General features: G+C 50.7%; 1 protein-coding gene across 3 annotated transcripts in view; it reads left to right on the top strand.

Moving 5' to 3' along the window:
* Positions 1–15247, top strand: part of LOC140899594 (ras GTPase-activating protein 4-like) — a 53719-nt gene that overhangs the window by 8429 nt on the left and 30043 nt on the right. For all 3 annotated transcript variants that reach the window (XM_073315372.1, XM_073315371.1, XM_073315373.1), the window contains exons 2-4: positions 9419–9475; positions 11658–11771; positions 14849–14910. In XM_073315372.1, the coding sequence (XP_073171473.1) occupies positions 9419–9475; positions 11658–11771; positions 14849–14910 (233 nt within the window). The remainder of the gene's footprint in view (positions 1–9418; positions 9476–11657; positions 11772–14848; positions 14911–15247) is intronic.

Below are 15247 nucleotides of genomic sequence, written 5' to 3'. Positions count from 1 at the left end.
CCGTGATGCCAGGTCTCACCAGGCGGGGGCACCCCGGGATGGTGGGTTTTGTAACGTGTCTCCCCTGCAAGCAAAAGGAGTCCAGGAAGGCCTATCCATGTTTGCTAAAACAGGGAAGATCAGATTTGACATTGCCAAGGTAAAACACACCTAGAAAGCCCCCTTTAGGCCTTCTACATCCATCACAAAGAGAAGGCAGAGCTTCAGTTTCATGTCCCTTGGCAGGTCCTAACTCCTGCCTCTGCTCTCTTTAACCTTGATTTTAGTTCTGTTTTCTTGGTAAGTCTGGGGCCTATGGGGCCTTATAAAGAAAACATGACACTATTATTCTTCAGGACTGCTCCTTTGTCCTGTTAAGCAGCCATCCTCCTGGCAGTCAGGAAAACACCAGCATCCTTCGAGTTAATGGTGGGAAAACCATCAATGCAAAAGGAGCCTCTGCCACTTTTTTAGTGGTGCTTTGATTTCCAGCCTCAGCCAGAAGTCCTGGGTCATTTAGCTTTGGCAATGATTAACAAACCTCCCAGAACGGGAAGTTTCCAGCACCGCAAGCTATGCACACCACTCAACCTTGGCATTTCATTATAAAACTGTCAGCCTCCCCTGAGGATCTATGGCTTCCCATAAACAATGGGACATTGAAGCCTGCTGGAAAGAATCATAGCACCTCTTGTGCTACCTTGTTCTGCTGCAGCCTTTTTAAAGGATTGCTTTACTCCGTTCAGATGAAATGCCTGTTGAACCAGGATCTTTCTAACGTGCTTATATGGCCCCTACACCGACGGAAGGGTTTTTTCCATTGCTGTAGGTAAGCCGCCTCTCCTAGCAGTGGTAGCTAAGGGTTAACGTGACATAGGTACCCTGTAGTTCATGCCAGCAGTGTCCATACAGGGCAGTTAGAGTGTACCTCTTTGGTGCTCTCTGCAATTCATACCTCCGAACTTCACGCTATGACACAGTGTAGACAGAGCCTGGGTCAAGAGGAGACTTTTCCGTCAACTTAATCACATCTACACTGGGGGTTAGGTTGGAATTTTTCACACCCTAAGCACCGTAGCGTAAGGCCATGACTTGCCTAAGGTTACACAGGGAGTTGAACCCAGGTCTCTGGCTAGCACCATAACTACTGACCCATCCTTCCTCTCCTCCATTCTCTGGAGCAGTGAACCGAATGGTTCTGTCGGATTCATTAGTTGTTGGTGCTGGCCGAGAAATATTGGAAAAGTTGGAAAATGCCATTGGGCTGAAATCAGAATGAGCATGTTGATCTTGACACAACTTTCAATGGAAAAAATTTCAAAATGGTGTGCCAATGAAATGGAGGCTTTGATTTCCATGTTCTTGTTTCGGCTTTGATATTAATATATTATTTAATATTTTAATTATATTTATTACAATTGTTTCACAGCTGTGAAACAAAACGTTTGATAAGGTTCTTTCTGAAGATTTTCTACTTGGAATTTGTTTTTGTGCCCCCCCCCAAAAAGGACTTTTTATACCAATTCAAGACAGGAGTGGTAGAAACGCCCTAAAGGGAAGCGGGAGGGTCTGAGGGTGCCCAAACCATGGCCCCACCCTTGCGGTGCCCTGAGGCCCCACCCTCACACCACCCCTTTCCCCAAAACCCTGCCTCTGCACTGCTGCTTTCCCCTGGGGCCCTGTCCCCTGCTCACCCCTCTCCCCCTGTTGCTTGCCCTTACAGCCGGTAAAAAGTGGAAAGACCATAGTCCTCCTGTTCTGGTGCCCCTGATTCAAGATGAAAACACAATTTGAAAGGTTGGAATTTCCTGTGGGGGTGGAAATCCCCATTTTCTGGCCACCTCTACTAATTGTGCTGGATGTATCGGAGATTGTCTGAGTTGGTTCATTACTTTTAGGGAAGGAGCAGGTGCCTATTGCATAGGCAGTGTAGTGTTTTGGGAGCAGGGTGTGGTGGTTAAAGCTTTGATCTGGGCATTGGCAGCTTCATGCTGTGAATTTGGCTTCGAGCAGCTCATCTGATCTGTGAAACGGGGTTAATATCATAGTAATAATAATATAATAGGAGCATTGTGAGGCTTCATTAGTACAGCTGTCACATGACAGTCATGTCTAATGTTAAGCAAGGAAACCGTTCGCAGAGACGTGGGCTATGTGAAGCGGTCAGCTCATGCTAATCCACTGTGCGGTCAAGTGATTGCATGTCCCCAGTGCTGCGTTTGTACCCGTGCATCCTAGGACTTCCAAAGCACCAGCTACAGAATGGAGGTAGGTGAGCTAGGCCACCTACAACACCTCTGGCTTCTCAGTGGTGGGGGGAAACATTGTAGATGGTGCCAGTCCCGACCTAAAGACTTTGCGTCAGGCATTGCAACTAGAATTTACCTACCAGCCCTTGTGAAGATACTGGGCTGTAGCGAGTGGATGTCAAGGCACTGCCCAGGTCTTGCAAAGCCTAGAGTGAGATGGTTGCAGAAGGTGGTTCTGTAGGTAACATGACCCGGTCATGCTCTGTTGTGGGATGGAAGGTAGGGCAGGCTGATCAGCTCCGTGCGCTGCGATTAGTGGGAATGGTCTAAAACGTTTATAAAGGGAGTAGGTGCCGGGCGATGGCCGTTTACAAGGAAATCATTCCATCCAGGGCTCAGTTTGCAGTCCTCCCAACCCTGGGAGGTTCGTCATGTCCCTGGGCTCCTGAGATGGGACTGAGTCCATCTAAGCTGCCTGTAGTGTGTTTGGGTTTTTTTCCATGCTTGAGTAGAGCAGCTAGGCTAGAAATGCTGAAGACAGGAGGCAGCGTTTGATCTGTGGGTTAGCTCCCGGGACTAAGAGTCAGCAGTCCTGGGTTCTAGCCTTGGCTCTGCCACTGGTGGTAGGCAGGCAGCTTAATTTCATTATTTGTACTGCAGTAGCACCAGGATCCCATTGTGCGAGGCGTTGCACTAACACAAGTCGCTTAACCACGCCATCTCAGACCTTAGTGTTTGGGGCCTATCACACTTATAAAACCCTGTGAAATGGGGGTGATCCTGACCTCTCTCCCAGCTGGGTTATGAGGCCTGGATGAGGTATGTAAAGCACTTGGAGATCCTTGGATGGAGAAGGTACCATAGAAATGCAGCATATACCTACTGTGAGGTGGATTTAGAAACCTTTTGGGAGGTTTGTTTTAACCATGATCACTTGAGCGTCAGTCCCCCAGAGGAATTGTCAATGGTGCAGGATAAAACTGGACACCATCAGATTAGGCCTGAATAAAGACTGGGACTGGTTGGGTCATTACGGAACCTAATTTCCCCCTACCGAGACTCTCACCTTCTTGTCAACTGTCTCATGGGCCATTCTCATTACCACTTCAAAAGCTTTATTTTCCTCCCTTGGTATCCTGCTGTCAGTTGAGTTGTCTCACTAGACTGACCTCACACTTGGTAAGGCAACTCGCATCTTTTCATGTATTCATACTTGCTCCTTTATTTTCCACTCCATGCATCTGATGAAGTGGGTTCTAGCCTACAAAAGTGTGGCACCTTGAGACTAACATTTATTTGGGCATACAAGGACTGCTCGTGGTTTTTGTTGATCTAGGAACAGATACTAAAGTGATATAAATTGGTACAGCCCCACTGGCCTCCATAAAGCTACGATGGTTTACACCAGCTAGGAGCTGGTCCTTACTTTACGAACTCCAGGTTAGATATTAACGATCTACAGACTAGTTTGCCCACATCTGACATTCCCTGTGTGTATTCCCTATGTACTTCATAGTTTGTCTAAGGCAGGAAATGCTGTCAGCAGCAGCATATATTTAACAGAATTTGAGCCACTGATTTCATTTTGTATAAAAACATCTTCTGTATTTTCCACAGTATGTATCCGATGAAGTGAGCTGTAGCTCACGAAAGCTTATGCTCAAATAAATTGGTGAGTTTCTAAGGTGCCACAAGTCCTCCTTTTCTTTTTGCGAATACAGACTAACACGGCTGTTACTCTGAAACCTGATTTCATTTTAAAATCTGTCCTGACTGCAGTTCTAGCTCATTGAAATGCTGGGAGAAACGCGTTCTTAGCAAACTGAAATTACTTCCAGCAAAACGCACACATTTAAATGATCAGCTCCCCATAAAATGAAATTGTTAATGTGTTGTCAAATAATAACACAGAATGTAAGTGAGGCAGGAGCAGAGAAAATGGAGCAGGTAACAGGACAAAAAGAAGTGCTCCTTGAAATAAATAAGGTCAGTTATTTATCTGTGAGGCCAGCTTTGGGAAGAATATGGGCATTGCCAGACTGGTCCATCTAGTCCAGTAACGTGTCTCTGACATTGGCCAGCACCAGATGCTTCAGAGGAAGGTGTAAGGAAGAGGTCCACGGTAGCGGATGTGGGAAAATCCATCCCCATGATAGGTCTTGTCTTGGTCTAATAGAGATCTTCAGAATTATTGTTTTTACTTATGCATAATATATTCTCCATACTAATAGTCAATCCCTTTCTGAATCTTGTGACAGTCTAGGCCTCAATGATTTCATGTGGCAGTGAGTTCCACAGTTTAATCATTTCATTATCACTTTTTTGGGTTTCCTACCTTTAGATTTCATTGGGTGCTCCCATGTTATGAGGCTGAGAGAACAGAAATTCCTGATCTGTTTTTCTCTAGCCCATTCCTGTTGGAGAAGAGAGGAAAAGAAACAGTTCAGTTAAGTCTTTTGTCCTCTCTACCCCTTTCCCCTGAAGATCCCAAAGCACTTTACAAACATTAAGGGGTCAGTTTTCAAACCTGGGTGTCCAAATTTATGCATCTAAACCCATATTTTGCCACCTAGATACTAGTTTGGGGCCCATGATTGGTTTCTAAAGTGGCACGTAGGTACCCAAGCCACAGGTGCCTCTGTACCGATTTAGGTGCTGCGACTTCAGGCAAGGCATTAACAATTGAGCCCTGCTGACTTCAGCCCCCCGCCCCCCTGTGAGATGGGCATGAAGCACCGAACATGCTAAACAGACGGGGAAAGGAAACCACAGTAAGACTAAAGCCATGTCTACCCATCGCTGCTCTAGGACCAAGCCCAGCTCAGTGGCACGGGCGCGAGTGATGGCGTAGATAGCTCTCTCCCTTTAGCCCCATCATACGGGACTCAAAATGGCTGCCAGAACCGGCAAGCTGTCTGCCTTTGGGCTTCCACCATGGCTACTGCCAGACCAGTCCCGCTGAACTGATGTGAGTTCCCGTAGTGCTCTGACTACTAGTCTCCCCCCGGCCCCACCACACACATTCCTCCTCCTCCTCCTCTTCTTCCCCCCCCCCCCCCAACCCAAATGGCAGCTCTTGCTATTCTGGGGAGTAGGTTTGTGGCAGACAGCACCTGAGAGCAGAAAACTGAAGCCAACATAAAAGCAGAGGCCCCAGCCCTGCCTGCGGTTTTGCAGCCATGCAACGAATGTTTGTTTTAGCCTATCAGCCGCTTAACGCTCCTTGGCAGAATTAACCTTTCTGCTGGCCGGGGGCATTGTTGCTCTGGCCGCAAATCATTAAGACAGTTCTGCAGAATGCCGTGTTTGGGTCCCGCCGTCCCCTTTCCTTCCTTTGATTGGAAAGCTTCATCGAAACAGCGAATGTGCCGAAGAGGCTGCATTTGCTACTGGCCTATTTAATTTACCACTGGCCTGCTTTACACCTGCTCCAGGCCGCAAGCCGGCATAGCAGTGCTGCGTAGCAGTGGGAGGGGATTTCCTCGGCCACTGTGTCTCCTCGCCCCATCTCCCCTCAAAGCAGGACCTGACTCTGACCTCTAGCCTCCCTTTGGGTGTCCATGTCCAGCACACACGGACACATGGTTCTTTCCACCTGGTTTCTCCCTGCCCAGACCCCGTGATAGGCCTGATCCAAAGCCCATTGAAGTTGATGAGCTTTGGGTCAGGCCCACAGCATGTGCCTCTTCTATCCGGTGACCATCACCGTGGTATCTGGGCACCTGCGCTGGTTTCCCCCAAACTCTTCCCCTCCTTGGCTATGCTACACCCTTATGGGAATCTCTTCCACATGGCAGTGATGGTGGGAGCGGTGTGGCACCAGCCTCTTTGCCACCTTGTCTAGATCTGCTCCCCTCTCCAGTTGGTCAGCGGAGAGGCAGCCTGCAGGAGAGTCTAGTGTGGTGGGGGGAGGGCAGGGGGGAAATGTAGCTGTCTGGTGGAGGCCAGAAGGAGGTGCTATTGTGCTTGCAACACAAGGGTGCCCTTTGAGAAGCTGGGTAGTAGCGGGGCCCTAGCGTACTCCACACCCACTCGGCGGGGACCACAGATGCTGTGCAGGAGGATTGTACGTCCCCGGAGCTCACAGAGTAGGATCAATTCCGGATGAAATATAGCAGCCTGGAATAGCTGCTCCACCTCTCCTGGGTCCTCAGGGCCTTGCCTGAGTGGTGGCTCCCTTTGTTTTAACAGCAAGTAACATTGGAGATCCTCTTCTCCCTGGAGAGCTGCCAGGGCAGACCCCCCTCGCCAGAGCTGCTGAAAGGAGAAGTAAAGGTCTCTGTCGCTAGCAGGTAGCGCTGCTTTTCCCAGGCTGCAGGAGCTTGGCGTAGCCGTGGTCTGGTTAGCGTTGCCTTCCCTGGGGTGCCGCGAAGAGCTGTTGGCCCTGGTTACCCTGAAACTAGAATCTGCATCCGCACCTCTTTAAAGAGCCCTGTTTTGAACACCGTCCCCTGGCAGCACCAACTCCCTTTGCAATTCCAGGCCGGACGGAGTCTGAGTTGTGCTGAGAAACCTAGAGGACTGTCTTGAGATCACCAAGGCTGAACTGAATTCTACTTAACCCAGAGCTGGGAGGAATCCAGCGTTAGCCCATGGATCTGCAGCGCGTCGCCAAAGACCCCATTTGGCAGGGTTTGCATAAGGCCATCTGAGGGCTTTGCCACAGAGCAGGCTGGATGCAGAATCTGCCTGGAATTCCCCACATGGTTCGAGGCCAGCAGGGAAGTCTTAAAGAATAACTTCTGGATATGCTTGTGCAATGAAACCCCACCAGCCCTGGGCCAAATACAGCTTGGATGAGATCCCCAGCTCCATTGTTCAGAGGGGCCCATGCAGCTGTCAAATGGGAGTGACTTTCATTCAGTCCTGATCTGGGCCATCTGTGAGCCAGCTGCCAAGGCATGAAAGGTCTCCTCTCCTCTTCTGCTTCCTCTGAGCTAGGCAGCCTTTGTTTGTGGGCTGGTATGTTCATGTCATGTCCTTTTTCCTGAAGATCATCTAGTCCTAAGCAAATTGTTTTGACCTGGAGATCTGCAGCACAGTTGTGCTAAGGATCTGCCTGAAATCTCTACCCTCGAAGCCACAGAGCTAGAGAAGCACTATTAGAGCTTGGCGGGCTATTTTCCCCGCCTCCGTGCTGATATGTTGAGTGGGAATTCTGGCCATGATGCAAACCTTGGAGGGCACTGACCAGTGGATCCTAACCTTGCTGGCTTTCTGGCAGCTGCTCTCGCTGGTCAGTGCTCTCCTTTTTCCCTTTGTGTTCTGTGCCTTAAAGATCTTGAGTCCGCATGCCAGAAGGATCTAATCTATTGCTTGACCTAGAAGTTGCTGTCAGGCCAGCACCACCTAACTCCAGAAGTTTGGGTTGTCAGGTCCGCACCAGAGTGCTTCCCTGGCTGGGAATTAATCCCCCAAACCATTGGGTGGCCCACTGGGACTTCGGGACATAAGGCGGTCCCTCCTCTAGGACATGCACAAAGCCCCCTAAAGCCCATCCCTAGGGAGCTAGGGGAGTTTTTGTGGCCGTTAGGAATGTGTTGAGAGTAGCTGGATGGGCTACATCCCCATGCTACAGGACCCATATAGCAGTCTGATAGCGCTGGTTATGATGGGGGGTAGTGCTGGGCCTCCTGGAGTTAGTTCTCAGGACACCAATGTTGGAACAAGATAAAGTCAAGGAAATATCCTAAATCTTAACCTCCCCATGCAGTTTGCCCAGTGGGGGAAGGACCCGGTGGGTGGCATTCTCTGAGCCCCCCAGAACTTGGCGGACCGGGGCTAGGTCCAACTGGGCTGGAGTTGGCTCTGTCTCCTTTTTGCTGCCTTGTTGCTTGCTGCAGGAAGCAGCTGCATCTCTGGCAGCCCTGAGTCACTCTGGCCATCCGGTTGCAAACAGCCAGTGCCTGATGGGGGAAGTTGGACACACTCAGCTCCAATGATAGAGAGGGGGGGTTTCCTCCCCTGTTTTGGAAAAAAGAGAACTTCTTGGCAGCCAAAAGGACTGAGAGATTCCCAGCCAGGCACCTCTCTGTTTACAAGGAAGCCAGTGTCTGAGATTTATTTCCTTAGCGCTTGGAGCCTGACCATCCCCCAGCCTGGATCCGTTCTTATTTATGTTCAGTCTAGATGCTGTCAGGTAACAGTTCTTGCATAGATGTCTAAGGCCACAATGTCCCTTTGGACCAGGTAGTCTGACCTACACAGGCCAGAGTTTTTCACCTAGTACCTTGCGTTTGACTAAAGCCTCCAGAATGGCACCAGCCTTGATTTGGAGAATCCACTGCTTACTTCCCTGGGCTTACAGGACTCTGGCTCGTTTTATTCCCTAGTGAGATTAGGGTGCCAACAATTGGTGCCTAGCTGACATGCCTGCTCCATTTGGGTCTCCGAGAAATAGCCTGTCTGACCTGCTCCTATTAGTTTGTTTGTTTGCATCGCAGTAGGACCTAGATCCCCCTGCTAAAATCAGGTCTAGAAGAGCTGTTCTGGAGCTGGGAAGGGTGGGAACAGCAGGGAAGGCAGTAAATGGATTTTACCTCCCGCTGTCCCAAAAAAGAGCTGATCCTTGCTGTGCGATTGTATCGGCCCAGTACTGCCAACTGTGTGCATTCAAAAACCATGAGTCAGGCCTCGAAAAAGTCACAAGATTGGCTTAAAAACCATGAGATTAAAAAACCCCACAGAAACCAATGAACAGTCTCATCCCCTGACACAACATGCCTCTGGAAGCCTGCTGCTAGTGCTCTAAGGGTACGTCTACACTGCAAAATATACCACCCAGCAGTGACTCTCAGAGCTCGGGTCTACAGGCTAACACTTCGGTGCTAAAGACAGGCAGGTAGACGATCCCGCGTGGGCTGGAGCTTGGGCTCTGAGACATTCCCCCTCCCTTACCCCTGCCAGGTTTCAGAACCCAAACTCCAGCCCGAGGGGAAACGTCTACACTGACCTTTTAAAAGAAGCCATAGCATGAGTCCAAGTCTGTAGACCTGGACTCTGAGACGTGCTGCCATGGTGTTATTTTGCAGGACAGCAGTACCCTTAGACAAGTGAACCGTGACTTGCATAGGAGGGAAAGGCCATTGGGACTGAAGAATGAAAGTTGGGTGCCTTCTTTCCCTTGTAGCGACTCTGGTTAGAAATTCCCTGGTCTGTGCTAACAAGGACATTTTGTGTTTGTTTTGCAGCACGGGCAGCAGTGACCCTTACTGCATCGTGAAAATCGACAATGAGGCTATCATCAGGTAACTGACCCATCCGCTTGGGCACTCTAGTGCTCGTTTGTGTGGTCTTGCACTCTCTCAGTTGGTGTAAATCAGCTTAGCTCTTCTGACTTCGATGAAGCTAGGCCAATTTAAACCGCTAAGGATCTGGGGTCCTGGTTTGGCTTTTTTTTGTTGTATTTTTTCCCTTGAAGTGCTCCCTGGAGCAAACTTTTATTTCGTCTGTATCTCTAGCATGTGTGTTCCAGGTGATCATCTTGTATATTCCGAAACTTGAAAAACCAGCGCGAGACTAATCCCGAGCTCCGGGCAGCTTGGCGCAGTTTAGAACATTTGCCATATATAAAAAAAGTTTGCTGTGGTGTGAGGATGTTAGGAGCCAGAGATCAGAGAGACGTTTCCTTTCCATGCGAAATGCCCGTCGGGGATGTTATGAATTTTTCCTCCTTCTGATTAGAGATTAATGTCATGTTGATTTTGGAACAGCTGGTAGAACTGTCGACTGCCCCGCCCCCACCCTTTTTAAAAGTTGTAAATTTAATTTGATTTTTCAACCCGTCCCCTCCCCAAGCTGGCTCTGTAAACAAGAAGGAGCTATCAGAAAAGCTATTTCCCGTCTCCTGTTTTGTCTCCTATCCTCTTCAGCAATGGCTGCTTTTTTTATTCTCCTGTGCTCGGAGCAGAGCGGACATGAACGTGAGGTTTTGTTTCCCAGCGTCTCAGGATCCACGGGAAGCCGGCACGAAAGGCTGAAATGTGCTTTTCAAGTATGGTCGCTAACTGGTGATAGAATGCTAGTGTAGACTGGACAGGTTTAATGCATGCTAGCTGGTTGAACTTAACTCTGTCTTGGCTCCCCACTGGGATCGGACCAGCTAACCCATATTAGAGCTACAGCTTACCCTATCTGTACGAGGAGTTTAGTATGTGTTAGCTATCACGTTTTTAAAAGGCACTTTTACTAGTGTAGACAGGAGGACTCAGGAGGCTGCTGTTAATAGGCAAGCACAAATCCTTTTGCTATGAGGTCGCTGATCTGAATCCCCAGCCCCAGGTTAGTAGTGTCTGAAAGCTGTTCGCATCGGAGCGTGGTTTAGGACAGGAAGTGAGACAGAAGGTCATCTTCTGGTGGGTCTCAAATCCTTTTGCTATGAGGTCGCTGATCTGAATCCGCAGCCCTCTCCTAGTGGTTCTCAAATTTTTCCATACTGTGATTACAATGGAGAAGCTTCAGGATCCTCCCCCCACACTTCCTGCCCGCAAGCTCATCTAACGATAAAGAAAGAACGGCTCGGCACACGCTACTAAAACCCGATTTTGATCCCCAGGTTGAGAGCCCTTAGTGTATCCAAATGAAAGTTCAGGGGGAACGGAGGGAGAATGGAGCCTAGCTAGGACACACTACTATGGAGAAGTGCCCTGGGTCCCTGAAGCTATGTCTACACTGCAGTATAAGCCCAGGGTTCGAACACAGGCTCAAGTCTAACCCCCGTCCATCTACACACAAATCGTACTAACCCAGGACTCAGACCCAGGATCCCTCAGGGGTGTAGGGGCTGAACCTGAATCAAGCCAGGACCCAGATTTCAAGCCCTGTTGTTTTGCAGTGTAGATGCAGCCTCACTGGACTCATGCTCTGGGAGTTCACCAAAAGTATCCCATGGGCCAACTTTCTTTGTCCTCTGGACAGTCAAGTTTTCCCACACTGCACCATGAACAGAGAGCTGGATTGGCCACCTTTTGGGGAGGGCACTAGGAAGTCTGGGAGATGGGTGGCTGGACTCAGGCCCGCATAATGCAGTGTAGATGCTGGAGTGCCAGGTTGGGACCCAGGTTCGACAGTTCCAAACCTGAGGTTACAACTGAGTGTAGACACTCAAACCTCAGGTTAACAAACTTCGGGTCTGCTAACTCGAGTTCTGCTAACCCTGGGCTGACACTGCAGGGTAGACAGACCCTCAATGACCATGAATGGTCAGGAGAGCTTGGTAGAACACCTCACCTGGGGCTTGGTTGCATGGGGAAGCTAATATCTTGCCGTCCCTATACGAGCACTTAGGCACGACTGCAATGTCTACGGCAGAAGACCTCCGGTAGGTGTATAGATGAGATATGTATCAATGAGGAGCGGATGGCTGTTTGGGACACAGGTACCCACTCTCCTGGTAATGACTTGTGGTTAAAGGGAACCTCTTCCCTCCAGGACAGCCACGGTCTGGAAGACGCTATCCCCATTCTGGGGGGAGGAATACGAGGTCCATCTGCCACCCACCTTCCACTGCATCGCCTTCTATGTGATGGATGAAGATGCACTCAGGTATGGTGTAGACGTCTCTCCAGCTCTTCTCCTCACTCCCACCAGTGCAGCTCCTCTGGCTTCAGAGGAGTTTGTCCAGGGTGAGATTTTAGCCTTGGGCTGTATCCGTGGCACTAGTATTGTTGTTTATTTGTAGGATGGTAGCAGCAGGAGGCCTCCACTGTGCTAGACCCTGTACTTACCACCCCTGCCCTAAATAGCTTACACTCCAAACAGACAAGGCCAAAGAAGTGCTATTACCCCTTCATTAACAGATGGGAAACTGAGGCACCGAGTGATCAAGTGACTTGCCCAAGGTCACACAGGGACTCAGTGACCGATCAGGTCATTGAACCTCCCCAGGTATTTGCAGTGCCTTAGCCACAAGACCATCTTCAACTGCAAGGGACTAGGGAAGAGAAATGACCGATCTGTGTTTGACTTGGTGGGTTCTGCTGACCCACTGACCCCCTCTGCAAAGGATGGGTGGAAAAGATGCAAATAAAATTGAAGCCAGGAGAGGCTGACTCCAGAACAAGGGCTGCTCTTGAAGGGAAACTCCCCTGAGTCATTTGCAAACTCAGCTGGCATGGGCAGCCACAGCAGGGAAGCGCATGAGTGCCCAGAGGAGATGCAGGCTGGGCTCGCTGCAGTAGTGCCCGGATCTGTGAGAGATGGGCAGTCCTGAATGGCAAAGTATGTAAAACAGGGCAGTTCCACAGCAGTGATATCTGGGCTGGGCTAAGAACTACCAGCTGCCTCGGGGCCAGATCCTCATCTCGTTGACCTCAGTGGAGGGAACGTGCATCAGGGCTGTCCCACAAATTGAGGGGCTTCTTGTGAACCCCCTGCTTTCAGCTGCCTAGGAATGAAAACATCCCTACTCTAGCAGGGTCAGTAGGAATTTGAGGTCTTCCCTGTCTTTGGCTAAGGAGCGTAGGAAGCACCTTGTGCCCGAGAGGGGCATAGAATGCGTCTGGCTCTTGGCCTGCCGGCTGTGAAGGAGGTGAGGGGTTTTCCCTCAGCCGGGGAGCTGCCCGATGCCTCCTGCTGGCAACGCAGATGGAGACCCAGCCATGTGGGAAGGTCTCTGCCTCCCCTGGGGATCAGTCAGCTGAACTGCTCACTTAGCTGCCTGCAGAGCATTTCAAATAATCCTGGTCAGCTGGAGAGGGGCTGAACAACCGCCTAGCCTGGAGGGGCTGGAACAATGTGATGGGGTCACTGCAGAGTTCTCTCTCCCTGAATGTCAGGAGGACAGAGGGCCAAACCCCCCTGCAAGCTGCACACAGGTAATTGAGGGCACAGATGCTGGTCCAGCGTCCGATGCCAAGGGCTGGCTGTTCGGTGTGGCAATGGGAGCACTGGTTAACACATGGGAGAGGAAACTCCAGATGAGCAGTTACCCCACAGTCATGGAAGAGGAAATCCGTTGTCAGCTTGATGCACAAGAGTGAGCAAGCAAGTGGGAATGGAAGAGGACAAGCCATTCAAACCTAGAGGGTGCAGATTTGGACTGTCAGCCCAGTGGGGCCTGCCTTTGTGTGTGAACACCCATGGAATTTGCTAAGTGTATGTAACTCTTTTTGTGGGAATTTTATTTCTCACAACAAATGATTCAGGGCGGGAATGGCACCTCGCACCTGCCCACAACCCTATGATAACAAACCAGCTGGCCTGATCTATTTACTCCGCAATACCAGAGCAATGTGCAAAGTCCACCATTCCCATGCAATCCTCCCATAATAAACTGGGGTGGCCTGGCCTTGTCAGCGCCCTGCAATACCAAACCAACGTGTGAGCCCCAGCACTCCTGAGCAACCCTACGGTAACACAACGGTGTATGCAGTGCCGGCAGCCACACAATAGCAAACCCAGCTTGTGCAGCACTCTCGCTCCCCGGTGACCCTACAATAACGCATGCACAACGCATGTAGCAAAGGGGAAGAATAATTTCGACAGGCTGCCATGTTTCCAATTAGTGGCCTCTCTCAAGCAGCTTGTTGGAAGCCTCTGGCAGGATTGAGGGAGGCGGAGGGCTCCAGTGGATAGAACGCTGGACTGGGTCTCTGCTCTGTCACTGGGTGCCCTTGGGCAAGTCTTGTCCCCTCTCAGTGCCTCAGTTTCCCCATCCCCGCAGCAGCGCTGATGCCATCTTGCCAGCCTCTAGTCACTGCTGTGGTGCAGTGCTGGTGTGTGCACCATTGGGGTTTTGGGGAGCGGTGGAGCCCCAGCACACAGAGCATCGCAAGCAGATCTGGGTCAGGAAGCTTAGTCAAGCTAACCTGGCAAGGACTGCTCCTCCGCCCACGCGAGGAGCCGGGAAGCAGCAAGAAGCAGGGCTTTGTAAACAGGACGGCGGGGGGGGGGGGGAAGCAGCACTTGCCCAGGTGACAGGCTGGGCTGATTGCCCAGCAGCGTCTCTCTGAAACTGATCCCAAGAGGCTAAGGGGGGCTCCCAGGGAGCTGCAGAGTTCCCAGATCTCTCTGGAGCGGGCTCTTTAAGGGGGAAATGGCATTGCGCATTAATGAGCCAAGGAGGCTGCACCCTGAGCAGGCTGGTAAGGGAGGCAGCCTGGCCTGGTGGAGCACAGTGCTGGGACTCGGGAGACCCAGGTTCTGTTCCCAGCTCTGCTGTTGGGTGACCTTGGCCAAGTCACGTCCCTTCTCTGTGCCTCAGTTTCCCCACCTGCGCAATGGTGTTAATGCTACTGACCTGCTCTGTAAAGCTCTGAGAACTGCTGATGGAAAGTGCTTTTGGGAACTAGGTTGGCTGGGATGACCAGGGCTTGGGTTTGAGGCCAAAGTAGGGATATAGCCCCAATTCAGGACTGCGCGTAAGTACATGTTTGTGTCCTAGTGAAGTCACTGGGACTTAATCACCGGCTTAGCTACTGCCCTAACTGGGACTGTGGGTTGGGGTGGGTTATGTCAAAATCTTGTCCGTGTCTGAACCAGAAAGCGAGTTAGCAAGTTAGAACCATGGGGTCAGGCTCCAACCTGGGGATTTGAATCGGATGTCTGCAGGGGTTTGGCATGTTGAGATTTTACATTGGCTCGGCCCCTGCACTGCGAGGTGCTTTGTTTTGTTTCCCCAGCCGTGATGATGTTATCGGGAAAGTCTGTGTCACACGGGACGTGCTGACTGAGCATCCGAAGGGTAAGGCTGATTCTCACTCCAGCTGAGTCGGTTTCTATGTATAGCTGTGCATGCCGCCAGACACGAATCAGCACGGTCCCTTTCCCCGGGGGCACCGAGCCGACGCTGGGAAGCGGCTTAGAGAGCTGCTTCAGGGGAGTTGCACCAGTGGAAACAAAAGCAAGGCTTGACCCCACAGCTGATAGCAGTCATGAGCCAGCCAGAATTTCTCTTGCGGCTTCTCCCCTGCTGTTTACGCAGCCCCGTCAAAAGCGACCACCTTGCCTGGTTGCATCTAAGAATGTAGAATTGAACCCTCAAGCACTAGTGCCCTGCTACTGCACCGGGCACTGTGCAG

Source organism: Lepidochelys kempii, chromosome 17 (genome assembly GCF_965140265.1).
Source record: "Lepidochelys kempii isolate rLepKem1 chromosome 17, rLepKem1.hap2, whole genome shotgun sequence".
NCBI classification, from domain to species: Eukaryota; Metazoa; Chordata; order Testudines; family Cheloniidae; genus Lepidochelys; species Lepidochelys kempii.
The sequence above is the reverse complement of the archived record's forward strand: the minus strand, read 5'-3'. Positions and strand labels throughout refer to the sequence as shown.